The 15,450-nt window shown below is 55.4% G+C and overlaps 1 protein-coding gene across 2 annotated transcripts in view; it reads right to left on the bottom strand.

Annotated features, from left to right (window-relative positions):
• Positions 1 to 366: 366 nt before the first annotated feature.
• SPON2 (spondin 2) overlaps positions 367 to 15,450 on the bottom strand; it is a 41,842-nt gene continuing 26,758 nt past the window's right edge. The window contains exons 2-8 of one of the 2 annotated variants that reach the window (XM_030801142.1): positions 12,194 to 12,287; positions 5,892 to 6,032; positions 5,197 to 5,419; positions 4,611 to 4,834; positions 4,347 to 4,538; positions 3,752 to 3,926; positions 367 to 1,091 (exon numbers count right to left, since the gene is read on the bottom strand). In XM_030801142.1, the coding sequence (XP_030657002.1) occupies positions 907 to 1,091; positions 3,752 to 3,926; positions 4,347 to 4,538; positions 4,611 to 4,834; positions 5,197 to 5,416 (996 nt within the window). In that variant the 5' untranslated portion in view covers positions 5,417 to 5,419; positions 5,892 to 6,032; positions 12,194 to 12,287 and the 3' untranslated portion in view covers positions 367 to 906. Of the gene's footprint in view, positions 1,092 to 3,751; positions 3,927 to 4,346; positions 4,539 to 4,610; positions 4,835 to 5,196; positions 5,420 to 5,891; positions 6,182 to 12,193; positions 12,288 to 15,450 lie in introns of those variants that run through there. The other variant, XM_030801141.1, reaches the window with a different exon arrangement.

Raw genomic sequence — 15,450 nt, 5'->3', positions numbered from 1 at the left:
ACAGCAGCAATGCAAGCTGCTCCCACAGGGGCAGAGTGAGGGCTTCTGGGGCCTCGTCCGGATCTCGAGGTGCCCCTTGTCTGAGCTTCTGATCGTCCTGTGGGCAGGCGCCTGCCTGCTGGGTTTGTGGATGCATCTGACACGCCGTTTGCTGTGTCTTCTGAAATCCTGTATGGGCCAGGGGTGGCCTCTGTTGTGGGGAGACCTGTGGGTCTCAAGCCTCCCTCCCACACACACACAGAGCACGTGCCTCATGGCCCTGACGGCGTCACCAGGCGCCTTCTGAACGTGTGTCCCCAATTAGCGCACACCACGGGTCCCTGCACTGCACGGGGCCCAGAACAAGTGTGGGGACAGCCAGTGACATTTGTTAGGAACAGAGATAGTCTTTATTCAAATGCAAAGAGATCCATACATGGAAACACTGAACTTTCCGAAACCGCCCCATTTATTCACTTCTCAAGTGGCCCCCGCTTGGATGCACCCTCGGGAGAGTGGGCTCAGCACAGCCTAGAGCACCAGGTCTGAGGTATCTGCAACCACGTGGGAGCCAGGCCCCTGGACAATGAAGGACAATCTCCTGGAGCAGCAATAACTTATAAGGAGGCATAATTTAGAGTAGCTGGAGCCTTGGGGATGACTTTATCCATGCAGAAGGAGGAGGCTGAGAGCAGACGGGACACGGGGGCCCCTAAGAAGCAAGGCTGGGAGAGGAGGAGGCTGCTTCCCAATGCCCCTGCCGGCCACCAGAGGGCCCTTCAGTGCAGAGACGGTCGGCGCGGCCTCACCGCGGTCAGGAGCAGCGCGAAACCCCCTGTGCTCTCGGCCGCCTGCAGCATGAGCCTGCACAGGAGCCCCCGACACCCCACGGCTCCGGGGCGCCCCAGGGGCTGCGGGGCTCTGGTCTTAGACGCAGTTATCAGGGACGCACTCAGCCTCTTCTTCGAGCTCGGGGCAGGGGCTCCCGTTGTTGGCGGGCTGGACCCGGACGTAGCGAGTCCGGCTCTTGGTCCCCAGCCTCCCACAGGGGCCTCCGCACAGTCCCCAGGACGACCACAGGGAGACCTCGCAATCCAGCGGCGTTTCTGGAACTAGACCAAGCAAAGGAGAGACCGAGGTGAACGCTCGCGTGAAGAGGCGCTTCGTGCAAACAGAAGCCCCCTCCCACCAACGTGTGCATTCATCAGAGGCCACGACGACACTTCGGGGGCACTTGCGTTTCTCGGTATAGTCGCAGAGTCAGCGGCAAGATGGATGGCACCATGGCAACCTCGGACACAACCCAGGGACTGGAGTTGCGCGTTTCTACGTAAGAGCCGGAGTTGCTGCTCAAGTCCGTGTAGTGCTGGAACTCCCACATGGTGGCAGAGTAAGAGGCCCCGGGGAACCCCGTAGGAACCCCGGGAGAGGGCGGACACCCCTGCTGCTGCTCTGCCCGAGCCTGGACCCAGCTGCTACATTTACCCGAATAACAGACAGGGGCACCTGATTAGCTGTCTGTCTTGCGGGACCTGGACCCCCACGGGACTCAGACCTTTTCGGTATCGTTCTCGTTTCCCCGTGTCCCATCTGGTTCCATAATTTTCATAAATTTAAAAATCATCATTTGGGGTTATGGTTAAGTCACTTGGTAATTTCCTTTTTCCAAAGCAAAGTGAATACACCTCTTTTGCACCCCACAGGGCAAGCCAGCCAGATGGACAGTGTTTCTCTGGCTGTGTGGCCCAGAGCGGGCAGCCCCTAAGGAGGCCAGGAGCCCCGCCTCACTCTGCCGTGCACGCGAGGACAATCAGCAAGGGCTCGGCTCTCCTCACAAATCTGCGAGCACCCTGCTGACAGCTTTGTGGCTACTGAAGGATGAGAGAGAGTGGAGAAGGGGGTCGATGTGCAGGTGCAGTGCCTCGAATGGTCTGGCAGCCCTGGCCAGGCCCACACCTGGAGCAGCCCTCTCCAGAGATGCGGGAACAGGGCTTGCAAAGACCTTGGGCGCTGAGGCTTCTCAGTGGCACTGGTGTAGAAGCCAGAGAGCCAGGGCCCCGGGCAGCCCACCTGGGGAGCACACAGAGCTGCTGGCAGATCCCAGCACCCCCCAGCTTCCTGACTGAAACCGGAATGGTGGGAGTGCCCCTACCCTGGCTGCAATGAGGAGTCAGTGAACACTTGCAGTGCCTGTTCTGCAGCGAGGGCCCCACCACAAGCCTCTCCAATGCTGCAGAGCCCTGTCAGGAGGAGGCCTGGGGACAGGCATCCAGCGTGTGAGCAGGAAGCCAGAGCGGAGCCAGGCTGGCTTGGCGTGGACCTGGCAGAGCCTCCTGGGTGCCAGCCACCACAAGCCAGTCCCAGCCTCTGCCCTCGGGAAGCCAAAAGTCACAGGAGAGACCCTTGTGGGCGGTGGTCTGTGCTCCATCCCCACTCCCTGCTCTGGTCCCCCAGCTGGCACAGCTGGCTGTGTCCCCCTCCCACCCTTCTCTCCATACCCTTCCCCTGCAATGCTGCTTCTGCTTGGCCACAGCTGACGTTATCCCTCTCCTGGCCACGTGCTCCCCTGCCCACTGTGGCCCAGTGCCCCCGAAGGTGGGGCACACTGCACCTCTGTGGACCCTCTGCCCACGAGGGGCTCTTCCCGCCGGACCAGCTGCACACCATGGACAGTGCTGGCACGTCTGCCTGTTGGGTAAGTGGCTTGGGGACGTCTGCTTGGAATGGGGCATCCGCTTGGACAAATGAGTGAGGAGCCCAAGCCTGCACTGGGCAAGGGCAGCACCGAGGCTGGCGCAGGGAGGCCCAGTTCATCCCAAATGAGGAGGAGGGACCCAGGACTGGGCACAGCCTCTGTCTGGGGAGTGGTTCCTGCCAACTGGGTGGCCTCCTGTCTGACCTGACCTGGCCCTTGCTTCCAGGAACGGCTGACAATAAGCTTGTAATTACTGCTACTCAAGACGACATCTGTCCCTACCACATGGCTTGGGAGGCAGGTGTGGGGCGGCCCTGTACCTGCCTCAACTCCATCCAGCAACGTGGAGGACGATGGGGCCCATGGTCAGGTTGGTGGGCTCCAGTTCCTCCTTGGGAAAGTCTGAAGTCCGCTCTTGTCTAGGGCCTACCCTGACTCTCCCACACCCGTATCAGGTGAGACCCAGAGCCAACAGGCCCCGACCCACGACCCAGCAAGGCGCTCCAGGCCACAGGCACTCCATGGGGCCAGTGGCTGCCACCCGGCTGAGCAGGGAGGGAACTGCCACTCAGCCCCAGCGTTCCCAGCCTGCCCTGTCCAGCAGGTGCCTGGAGGAGCTAGGGGAATGCTCATCAGCACCTGCCCCGCCCCATGCCAAGGCACCTGTGAGCAGAGCCCCGAGCTGTGTGGTGGCCGGGTCCCAAGACAGCATAGCTGTCACTCGGTGGCCACACAGACAGGGCCATCCTAGCAAGCTTCCTTGTCAGCTGTGACACACAGGTCACCCATGGGTGCGTGTCTGATAGGACAGAGTCTCTCAGGTACTGTCTGGAGCCTCCTTTCATTCTTTCCTCTAGGCTGTGGCCCTGTAAGATGCTTTCAACTGCAAATAGTGTGCAAGAGTCACATCTTCAGTGTTTGAATCAACAGAATCCTAAATCTTCTAAGCACCACCTTGCAGTACGCGCTAGGAATCCCTACTTGGAATTTCTCAGAGCCTTAGATTCGGGTTTGGTGGTCGCCCTGTGGCAGGGTTCGGGGCTGCTGTGTGTCCCGTGTGACCCGTATGTCCGTTACCTGAGGCGCTGTCTACAATCTCATTGTCCCTGCTGGGCAGGACTGGGGCGGGAGGGACGAAGGCCCTGGGGCTCTGTCGCAGCCTCACCAGCGTCACCCTGGCGATGGGAGGTAGGGCCTTCAGCCGCGGGTAGTAGAAGGAGTTGGCCGGGTGGCTGGGAGAGGAGGACGTTATCTGGGGAGGAGGAAGAGGAGGTTGGCCTGGGGTCCGAGAAACCCACCTTCCGGTATGCACGGCCTCACTGGGGCCACTGCCCAGCGTCCAGCGTGCCCTCTGCACCACTACTGGGGACAGGGTCCCATGTGCTCCTCTCAGCCATCCCACGGAACACGGGCTGGAAACCGAGGCCAGGAAGGGGCGGCCCTCTCAGGACGCGCGTCCTGCTGTCTTCTCTGTGGTGCTGCGACCCCGGGTGGGGGGAGTATGGGAGGGCTGCACCCCCTTGCTCACCGCTGGCGCTAGAAGCAGAGCCTCTTCCACACAAAAGCCGCAAGCGGCTGTCCTGGGCCGGGAGGCGAGGGCGCAGCCAGGCCCCAGCCCCGTCCCCACCGCGGGGGCCACAGCGGCCCTTGCGCACGCGGGGTGCCCACTCACCTCGGTCACCGTGTCCTGCGGGATGGTGGCGAAGTTGGGGGAGGAGAAGGTGAAGCCGCTGTCCGTCCCGGCGTCGTAGGGGTACAAGTCCAGCGCCGCCTGTTCCCGCCAGCGGTCCCCGTCGCACAGGTCCAGGCTGTCCACGCCCACGAACCAGTCGGGGCTGGGCACGATGCGCACCACAAACGAGACCTGCGGCGACGGCGGCTCAGCGCGCCCAGCCCCGGCTACCCGGCCCCCGCCCCCGGGCGGCCCCGCGCTCACCAGCGAGTGCCTGCGCTGCACCTCCAGCTCCGCCGACGTCTGCCCGGTGCCGCTGGGGACCGCGGGCGCCGAGAACACCGCGTGCACGCTCTGCAGCGCCTCCCCCGCCGCCTCGATCTCTTTCATCAGCGCCCAGGCCTCGCCGCGCTCCGCAAAGTCGCGCAGCCCGTTGCTGACGTACTGGTTCTTCCTCCACATGCTGTAGTCCGAGCTATGCGCGGCCCCTGCAGGACCACCCGGCCGCACCGCGGACCACGGTCAGAGACTGCGGTCGGGCTTGGATCCCAGGGGGCGCCCCAGGAAATCCCTCCCCGCCGCCCGCAGGGAACCATGGCCCCCCGTCACGTCGGACCGTGACACCCTGTGGCTGCCCCTGCCCCGACCCACCTGCAGCCCTCCCCGTGACCGCCCCCTGCCCCCACCGCATCCCCGGAACCGCACACCGCGGGCGCTCGGCAAACATTCTTGTATTAGAGTCTCCCGGACGTCAGCGCGCCCCAGACTGGGAAGCGCCGTGCAGCTGTGGGGGGCTCCGGCGCCGCAGCCCTCCTGGTGGAGCAGGAGGCGAGGAGGGGGCTGCACTTACCCAGCAGCGAAGACCACTGCGCGGGGGGGCGGAACAGGGGGTACTGCTTGGGGAAGGCCGTCTGGCTCCACTTGCCCGTGAAGGTGATGCTATATTTGGCCGGGACGCTGGCGGAACAGACGGACTCTCCCCCACGAGGCTGGCCGGCGGCGCCGAGAGTGGCCAGGAGGAGAGCCCAGAGGGCCTTGCCCAGGGCGGCGGCCGGGCTGGGGTTTTCCATCACCTGTGAGCACAGAGGGGAGCAGCCGCGCGCTGGCACCGTCGTGGCAGCCTCGGGGTGGAAAGCCGAGAGGGCTGCGGCACTTTGGGCTCCGAGGACGGCCCCGAGCGCCCGCGCCCCTCTGCCTGCTCCGCAAAGCTCTCCTGCGGCGCTTCCGAGACCCGCATCCGCGGAAGGGACGGCGCGGGGTTAGATCGCCCGTGCGCCCGCGAGCGACCAGGGTTACGGGCAGGTTTTCAGTCAGAGTCCCTGCAGCTTGCGGGGCCGGTCTGGGTGCGGCCTCCGGGATGCCCTCGCCGTCGCAGGGACCAGGGGCCTTGACCGACTGGCTGCCCCCGAGACTAGACCCTTAAAGCTCGGTCGCAGCCAGTCCCGGGGGTCCCTCTGGAGGTGCCACAAGGTTCTGGGCCGCGGGGAAAGTGCAGGAGACCCGGGCATTCTCTGGGTGTCCCGGGGGGGGGCACGCAGTACTTACCCGGCAGGAGCAGCGGGAGCGCGGCGGGCAGCGGTTGGGTCCCAGCCAGAGCCCGGAGCTCCTATTTAAGCCCGAGGCCGGCGCCCCGGGCCGGCCAATGAGGCTCCGGTTCCTCCTGTCCTCGATGCTGCTCGGCCTGGCCTCCAGAGAGGGGCAGATAGGACGTGGGAGAAAGGAGGAGAAAGGGCTCCGGGGGCTGCGGGGGCGGCGGGGGCTGCCGCTTTCCCAACTGGCCCTGCCCAGCGGCCTTCCCCGGGCCGGATCACCCTCCTCCCCTGGCCGCGCTGCCGCACCCCTTTCTTTGTCTGTCTGTCCTGTCCCTCCCCTCCCCTCCCCTCCCCTCCCCTCCCCTCCCTTCCCCTCCCCTCCCCTCCCCCCTTTCCTCCTCCCTCTCCTCTGTCCTCTCCCTTCCCGTTTCTCTCCCTTTCCATCAAGCGCCTTCCTGGTGCCTCCCTAGGTACCACTGAGGGGAGTTCTTTGCCCCAAGCCTTTCGGGAAAGCTCAGGGCGTGGGGGCGGAGGGGCTCTTGTTTTCACCTTCTTGAAATTAAAGCCAGCGTGCTACACCTTCCCGCGCAGGGTGTGACCTGGAGAGCCCTGTGCGTGGCCTGACTTCAGTCTACATGCTGGAGGTGGCTGGGGAAGCTCCTGGCTCCCGGCGCAGGCATCCCTGGCCTTTGGGGCCCTGGCTTTAAGTCTCTTTCCTGGCATGGCCTAAAGCTGCACAGAACAGTCTAGCGGTCTACACTGTGGCCAGAGGGCATTTGCAAGCCATCCCTCCTGGAGGGAGGTCAGAGTGGGCTGAGGGTCTGGGGCGGAACGCGCAGGGAGTCAGGAAGAAGCCACAGAAAGGGGACCGCCTCCCCAGGACCCCGCACAGGGCTGGGGCTGCAGGCAGGCGGTGTGTGCGGTGCAGAGCCCTATCAGCGGCTCTAGGCTTCCCTGCCTTTTGGATGAAGCTAACAGATGCTGAAGTTGATCCTGCTCCATGTCAGGAAAATATTTATAGGTCCCCAGTCATGAGATCTGGAAACCAGAGCGGAGGAAGGAGCTCGGGGATGGTCTTGCTCAATCCTTCCCAGCCTCTGCTCATCGGAATCACCCAGAGGGCTTTTAAGCTTGGACAAAACACTCTGATGTTTGGAATCCTGTTAATGTTTCACATATTCAAAAAGAGAGAAAAAATAAATAGAAGCAACTAGGACAGAATGCAAACAGAAACAAATGATCTAACCTGTATTTTAAGCGAAAACCACAGATCAGCCACTCAATGCAGTATTTAGACTCCAGGCCCCCAGGCCAAAGACAAATTCCACCTCCGTTCTTCTCAAATGTTTTTCTCTGAGGACTCCTTCACACTGTTAAAAGTCACTGACGGCCAGACACAGTGGCTCATGCCTGTAATCCCAGCAGCTTGGGAGGCCGAGGTGGGAGGATCACTTGAGCCCAGAGTTTGATACCAGCCTTGGCAACATAGGGAGACCTCATCTCTACAAAAAATACAAAAATTAGCTGGGTGTGGTGGAGTGCGCCTGTGGTCCCAGCTACTCAGGAGCCTGTGTCTGTGGTCCCAGCTACTCAGGAGACTGAGGTGGGAGGATCACCTGAGCCAGGGGAGGTCAAGCCTGCAGTGAACTGTGTGTGCCCCTGCCCTCCAGCCTGGGCGACAGAATGAGACTCATGCCTGTAATCTCAGCACTTTGGGAGGCCAAGGCAGGCGGATCACTTGAGGTCAGGAGCTCGAGACCAGCCTGGCCAACATGGTGAAGCCCCATCTGTACTAAAAATACAAAAACTAGCTGGATGTGGTAGTGCACGCCAGTAATCCCGGCCACTCAGAAGGCTGAGGCAGGAGAATTTCTTGAATCCAGGGGGCAGGGGTTGTAGTGAGCCAAGATCACGCCACTGCAGTCCAGCCTGGGCAACAGAGCGAGACTCCATCTCAAAAAAAAACACAAAAAAACAAAAAACAAAAACAAAAACAAAACTCATTGAGGACACTGAAGAACTTTTTCGTTTGTGTGGGTTATACCTATGGATACTTATCATTTTCTAAATCATAACAGAAATGTTCAGAATACTTGTCAATTCACTTAAAAATAAGAAAATATTGCTATTACATATTAACATAAATAGCATCATGTTTTATGAAAAGCAATCATACTTTTAAAAATGAAAAACCTTACTGAGAAAAGTGGCATGGTTCTACGTTTGTGCAAATCTTTGTATTGTCTGGCTTAGTGGAAGCTGGATTCCCATATCTGCTCCAGCACTTCATCTGCTGAGATGTGCTGTTAGTTGAAGTCTATGAAGAAAATCCAGCCTTGGCCGCGTATGTTACCAGCCTTGTCAGGTGCCTGCTCTGGCCTGCAGCCCTTGAAAGCCGCTGTGTGCCCATCAGAGCATGGGAGCGAAAGGTGCCCTCATGCAATGGGCTTTGATCTCATCATCTGCCTGGAAGGATCTCAGGCCCTCCACGGGTCCCCACAGAAGGACTGGTAGCCGCTGCTCAGAGGCTGGACTCAAATCCACAGGCCTTTTTCCCAGAGTGGCATGGGGCAGCTGTACTGCAGCTACTCTGCATCCCTGCACTAATCCCTCGCTTTCTGGGCAGCTTCCTTGGCTGAAAGGAGCTCAGGCTCCATGGCGAATCCACTGGCTCTGGGTCTGAGGAGAGGAAGGAGGTGCCGGGCCTGGGGCATGTTCTTGTGTAGGAAGCCAGGGTGCCGCTCCAGAGACTCGCTGAGGCACAGTCCCCGTCTCAATACAGCTCTGGCCGTGGCAGCGGCTTCCGGGCTCACCCAGTCTCACAGGAGGCCAAGGAGGCTGCGGAACAGCCCAGGAGCAGCAGGAGCTGTTCTCCCAGCCCGGCCCTCATGCCGTCTCAGTGAGCTCTGCGACCTGGGGCCCCCACTTGATGGTGGGCCCAGGCCTGGGGGCCTCCAGCTAGGATGTGGGTGGTGGTGGGCCCAGGCCTGGGGGCCTCCAGCTAGGATGTGGGTGGTGGTGGGCCCAGGCCTGGGGTGGGCTCCAGCTAGGATGTGGGTGGTGGTGGACCGAGACCTTGGAGGTGCTCCAGGCAGGGCCACAGCTGATTTGTCTGGGAAGGGAGGGGGCTGGTTTGGTGGGCTGGAGTAGACAGCAGCCGGGAGGAATTTCCTTTGGTAGTGGGAGGCCCCTCCAAAAGCACACCTGAGAAGGCCCTGGGGCACCATGGGACATGGGAGCATTCTTTGCTGTGCTCAGAGAGGGGGACATGGGAGAAATGGGGCCAGGTGGGCTTAATTTTCCGGATCCTGTGGCCCCTTGGGTTGGATCGGGCTGGGGTCTCAGGCGGAGGTGTTTCTGCACTGAGGCAGGGACCGCAGGCCAGTGACGGAGTGAGCTTGTGTGACTCCATGCTCTCAGTCTTGCTGGAAACCCCTCTGGCTCTCAGACCCTCTTCTGTGAACCAGAAATCTCTATCCTGCCTTCTGCTGAGGGTCACAGGATAAGTATCCATAGGTGTAACTCACACACCAGCACTTTGCAAGGTGTCCCCCCCACCCACACAGAAGAGTTCCTCTGTGCCCACAGGCAGGAGCAGCCCCCCACATACACACACAGTACATTCATTCATTCACACAGTACATTCATTCATTCACCCATTCAAACAGTACATTCATTCATTCACCCATTCAAACAGTACATTCATTCATTCACCCATTCAAACAGTACATTCATTCATTCATTCACACAGTACATTCATTCATTCACCCATTCAAACAGTACATTCATTCATTCACCCATTCCAACAGTACATTCATTCATTCATTCACACAGTACATTCATTCATTCACCCATTCAAACAGTACATTCATTCATTCACCCATTCAAACAGTACATTCATTCATTCATCCATTCATACAGTACATTCATCCATTCATTCACACAGTACATTCATGCACTCATCCATTCATGCAGTACATTCATTCATTCACACAGTTCATTCATTCACACAATACATTCATTCATTCATTCATTCACACAGTTCATTCATTCATTCATTCATTAACCACATGGTGAGTATTCCTTGCATCTCAGAGATGGGGACAAAGGAGTGACCCCACTAGGCCCAAGGTTGCAGGGGGCTGGGGTGGAGTAGATCCATTTTTTAGACTGGATTCTGTTATTCAGTAAAGTGTTTAGAGAATGGGTTGACAGCAATGCCAGGGTCCTCTGAGGACAGGGCCTTCCTGGAGGTCACTTGAGCCACTTGCCCCAAGGTGGTTTTCAGGGGAGTGTGGCTCAAGGCTGTGGCTGGAGCCAGTGGCTGCTGCCTGTCTGCAGCTGGGCAGAGCAGCCCCTGTGTCCGCATCCAGCTCCACCTGGCTGCCCTGCCACGGCCCCAGCAGGCACCCCCTTGTCCTTGACGCCCCCTTAGTACCTGCTGCGGTTGGGTAAGTGTAGACTGCAGTGTGAGTAATCGGCGGCCCACACTCCCAGGGTGTTGGCAATGTTTAAAAGTTGTCTGTTAACCAAAATGTGTTGCTAAGGTTGGACTTTTGGACAACCGCAGGTGCTGTGAAGCTCCTTTCCCAGTCAGGCATGGGGGGTGGAGTCTGTGCTGCTTAAATTGGATCTGAGCAGGCGGGTGTGGGGTTTCCATGGGTTTGTTTGTGAGCCGCGTGGAGCAGACGGCATACAGGAATGCCTGGCGAGCCTCCCCGAACTGCCACCCTGCTCTGTTTCATCTCAGGCTGTGGCCCTGCCCCGGGCCCCAGAACCCCAGATCCCTCCAGGGTTGCTGGAGTCCCAGCTGAGAAGGGAGAGGCCTTCTTTACCTTTCTGCTTGGGTTCTGGCACGGGGGCCCTCAGGGTCTGGCGTGTCAACGGCTCTTTCAGGGCTTGCCCGCAGCCCCTCCCTGGGGCGCGGCACAGGCACCCAGGCCTGGCCCAGCAGCATGGAGCTCCCGGCCACATCTGCTGACACCACACCAGCTGACTCAGACGCGGAATCCCCATCCACGGGAGGGGCCGTCTCCTCCAGAGTACCCAGACTCCAGGATCAGTTTCTGACTCCCCTAAGGCACCCTGCTGCGCATTTGAAAACCCACCTGAAAAGTCCTGTGTTTGCCGGCCCACACAGGCACATCACACTTGCTTGTCCACTCACGGACATGTACCAAGGGCCTCGCTCCGGCCAGGCACCATGGGCTCTGCACACACCGAGGGCCTCGCTCCAGCCAGACACCATGGGCTCTGCACATACCTGCTTTCTAAAGGCTGCTTTAGCCTTTGAGACTTCAGACTCGCAGGGAGGGGGCCACATGGTCCAGTGGCTCTCCCCGCCCCACTCTCCTCTCTCCCTCCTCTTCAGCACCCGCTGACGTCCTCCCTGGCCAAGACACCCCTGGCTGCTCACACCTCAGGGCCTTTGCACGTGCAGCTCTCCCTACCTAAAGGATTCTTCCCGTGCTGCCTTCTTCCTGCCATACAGGCCTCAGGAAGAACAACTGCAGGCCCCACCCCCCACCCCCAGAGGAGTGCCTGGTCATACCCTGTCACGCCAGGGTTTTATTTTCAACCAGAGCTCCTACAGAGAACTAAGCCTACCATAACCAGTGTGAGCAGACAGGGATTTACTGTGGGGGCTAAGTGGCTTATAGAATTGTGAGGAGGGTTGTGTTCTGAGTGTCCAAGGATGACCTCCCAGACTGCACAGCAGGATGGGGCTGCGGAGTGGCAGCTGGTCCCCCCTGCACAGGAACCCGCCACCCCAGCAGCAGATGGCCACGCGCTCCTGTGTCCCTCTTGCCCACGTGCCTCCATTCTGCATTCAGGTTTCTCTGAGCACTTTCGATTGATTGGCAGAGCCTGAATCAGATCGGGGAATCCAGGGTCTTGGATTCAGCTTCGCAGCCCCTGCAGTCCAGCAGGACACCCAGAAGGAGGCTGCGAATGGTGCCAGTGAGCTGAGCCGCAGCCCACACAGTGCTCATCCCCCTGCTCTTCTCTGACTTATTTAGCTGACGCTGAGTGGGGACCTTGCCCGGCTGCTTCACCTCTGGAAGCACGACTGCAGCCACCATGCCAGGCTCACGGGAGGGCCAGCAAACACAGCACTCACTCCTATCAGGTTTCACAGCGGCTCTTCCAGTCCCACCTTGCAAAGGAGCTCAGGTCACTGCTGGTGAGCCACAGATCTGGGAGGAGAATCTGCTGCTACTGCCTGGTTCTAAATACTGCTTTTTCTCCTCTGTGCAACAGTCCACCTCCCTCGAATATGAGCCTATCCATTTTCAGTGGCACTTGCCATAGTACCTTTTTCTATCCATATTAAGATGTCAAGACTGCAGCAAAAAGGGCAGCATAAGGACCTCTGAGAATTCTCATCTTCCTCCAAGCAGTGAGAAAACTGGCAAAAAATGTCAGAATATATTTTAAGTACTCTGGAAATTAACCAAAGGTGTGCAGCAAACTATGTAGGGTTAGTTTATTTTATCGATAAAATAGGCTGAATCTTGGTAAGAACAGCATGCTTTCCCACCCACCCCCTCCAGCTCTGTAGTAGCCTTAAAAATTAACAACCCACATTTGTGATAAAAACTAACAGCCTGGCAGCCACTGGCCGCCAAGATGGAGCTGGAGCTCTTTCAAAGCCTCATTTCCAGAAAGTCATTATTATTTGACCTATCTGGTGGTTCCCTAGAAGACACCACTTGCAAAGCTGTCTGTTTCTGACTTGATTCAGAGCTTACCCAGCATGAAAAGGCTTTTCTCCTGGGGCTATTGTTGAAAATAATTATAGACAATTGATGAACTTTGCAGTTGCCCAAGGTGGTGGCTAACAGTTGGGCAAGAAATAGACAAACTAAAAAAAAAAAAAAAGGAAAATCTGGGAAGTGAGATGTCCATGGGGAGCTTTGAAAAAATCCAACATATTTCTGGGAATCTAGAAGGTCACACATATTCCCAGGTCTGAACTCCAGAAACACCTCAGAAGGCACTGAGCTCATACTTCTGACTGACCTTCAGGCTCTATGCAAGCAGGAAGTGAGGGCTACTGCAGAGTTGTTAACTGCCCGACTGAGTGTTAAAAGCATTCTCTAATGCATAGAACCTCAAAACAAAAACTAGGAGATGACTGGTTCTGGGCCTTTAAGGAAATCTCTGTCTGGCCATTAACTGACCACTAAGCTAACTGAGGAGAGACTTAGTGGCCACACATGGTAGATAATACAGATTTTGCATAATTAGTTCAGAAAAGTTAATAATAAACTACAACAAACTCTGGGGGATGGAGGGGTATCTGGTTTCTGGAGTTGCCACATTATACTATTTAAAATGTTCATTTTTCAACAAAAAATTGTGAGATGTGAGAAAGCACAAGAAAGTATGACCTGCACATGGGGAAGAAAGCAATCAATAGAGACTGTCATTGAGGAAGACAAGATGCTGGATGTACCAGACAAATACTTTAAATTTATGGTCTTAAATATCTTCCAAGAACAAAGGAAAACTTTTCTAAATAATTTAAAGTATAAGAGTGATGTTTCACCACATAGAGAATATCAGTAAAGGATAGAAATGATAGAGAACCAAGTAGAAATTCTGGAGTTGAAAAGTACAATAACTGAATTTAAACTCTCACTAGAGGATTTCAACAGAAGATTTGAGCAGGTAGTGTAAAGTGTAAGTAAAAAAGGAAATATGTAAATTGAAAGTATCCAGCCTGAGGAAAAAAGAATGAAGAGAACTGACCAGTGACTCAGATACCTGTGTGACATCATCAAACATACAAACAAATGCAAATACATAATTGAAGCCCCAGAAAGGGAGGAGGGAGATAAAGGGGCAGAAAATTATTTGAAGAAATAATGGCTGAGACTTCCCAAAGATAAAGAAAAATGTTAATCTACACATCCAATAAGCTCAACCAATTCCAAGTAGGGAACATGCAAAGAGATAGCTACACTGAGACACATCATTATCAAACCTTCAAAGCCAAGGACAAAGAGAGAATCTTGAAGCCAGCAAGAGAGAAGCAACTCATCTCATACAGGAGGTCCTTAGTTAGGTTAACACTTGACTTTTTACCAGAAAACATGGAGGCCAGTAGGCAGTTGGGTGACATATCAAACGTGTTGGAAAAAAGTACTGTCAACCAAGAAGTTTATATCCGAAAAAATAAAGGTGAAATTAAGACATTCTCAGGTAAATCAAAACTGGAGTTTATCACTAGGAAATCTGTCCTACAGGAAATACTCTATGAGAGTACCTTAGACTGAAATGAAAGAACATAAGACAGTAACTCAAAACCACATGAAGAAACAAAGAGCACTTTTAAAGGCAGTGACATGGGGACCTAGAAAAGACATTCTAGGAAGATTCTGGGAAGATGGTGGAGCAATAAGCACCAGAAATATGTTTCTCTACCCAGACAACAATTGCACTGGCAGAATCTGTCTGATATAACAGTTTTAGAGCTCTGGAGTCTATTGAAGGATTGCAGCTTCCAGGAGTAGGTTTGGAGGCAAAATGCAGTTAATTTTGGCACAACAGCAGTCACCCATCCTCCCCACCAGCCCCAGTGCAGACAGTTGTGCACATGTTCCTGTAGCAGTTTACAGACAGCTTTCAGGAGCGAGGCTGGCAAGAAAAAAGGATGTTGTCTTTCAGATATTTGGGATTGGTGTTCTGATTGCTGATTGCTGTTCTGATCACAGGAGTGCAAAGAAGCAGGTGCCCATTCACACAGCAGGTGATGGTCGTGGGGGGCAGAGTGGGAGCTCCGAAGTGACTTCATTTTTCTCCTTTTCCCTTTTTGGAAGCCAGACATTAAAGACTAGGACATTCAAAAGCAGCTGCATGTATGGGGAAAGTTAGAAAGTGATATGGCATACCCAGGTTCAGAAAAGACCTGAGAAGACCTTATGTTTGTACCTAATGCTGACCCTTGGCACAGAGAAAGCCGACAACAACAACAAAACGTAACAAAAAGCAACAAACCCTGGGGAAGGGGGAAACATGATTTTCAGAATTGTGATATTAGATTCAAATGTCTGATTTTCAAGAAAAAGAATCACAAGGCATACAAAGAAACAGGAAAGTATGGCCCATTTAAATAAAAAAAGTCAATAGAAACTGTTCCTAAAAAGACCTGATTGATTATATATCTACTAGACAAAGACTAAAACAACTGTCTTAAAGATGCTCAAAGGACTAAAGGAAGTGTCAAGAAAGTCAACAAAAAAATGAATGACCAAAATTGAAATATTCTTAAAAAGGTATAAAACCTAAAAAGAAACCAAAAAGAAACTCTGAAGGTGAAAAGTATAATCATGGAAATGAAAATTCACTAGAGGGATTAAAAAGCAGATCTGAGCAGGCAGAAGAAAGAATCAATTGGTGAACCTGAACACAGGACAATGGAAATTATTGTCTGAGGAACAGAAAGAAAAATATTGAAGAAAAATGAACAAAGCCTAAGAAACCTGTGGGACACCATAAAACAGGGCAACATATGCATTGTGGGAGAAGAGAGACTGAAAGGGTCAGGAGAACATTTGAAGAAATAA

This window comes from Nomascus leucogenys, chromosome 20 (assembly GCF_006542625.1).
Source record: "Nomascus leucogenys isolate Asia chromosome 20, Asia_NLE_v1, whole genome shotgun sequence".
NCBI lineage: Eukaryota > Metazoa > Chordata > Mammalia > Primates > Hylobatidae > Nomascus > Nomascus leucogenys.
This window is presented reverse-complemented; position numbering and strand designations above follow the sequence as displayed.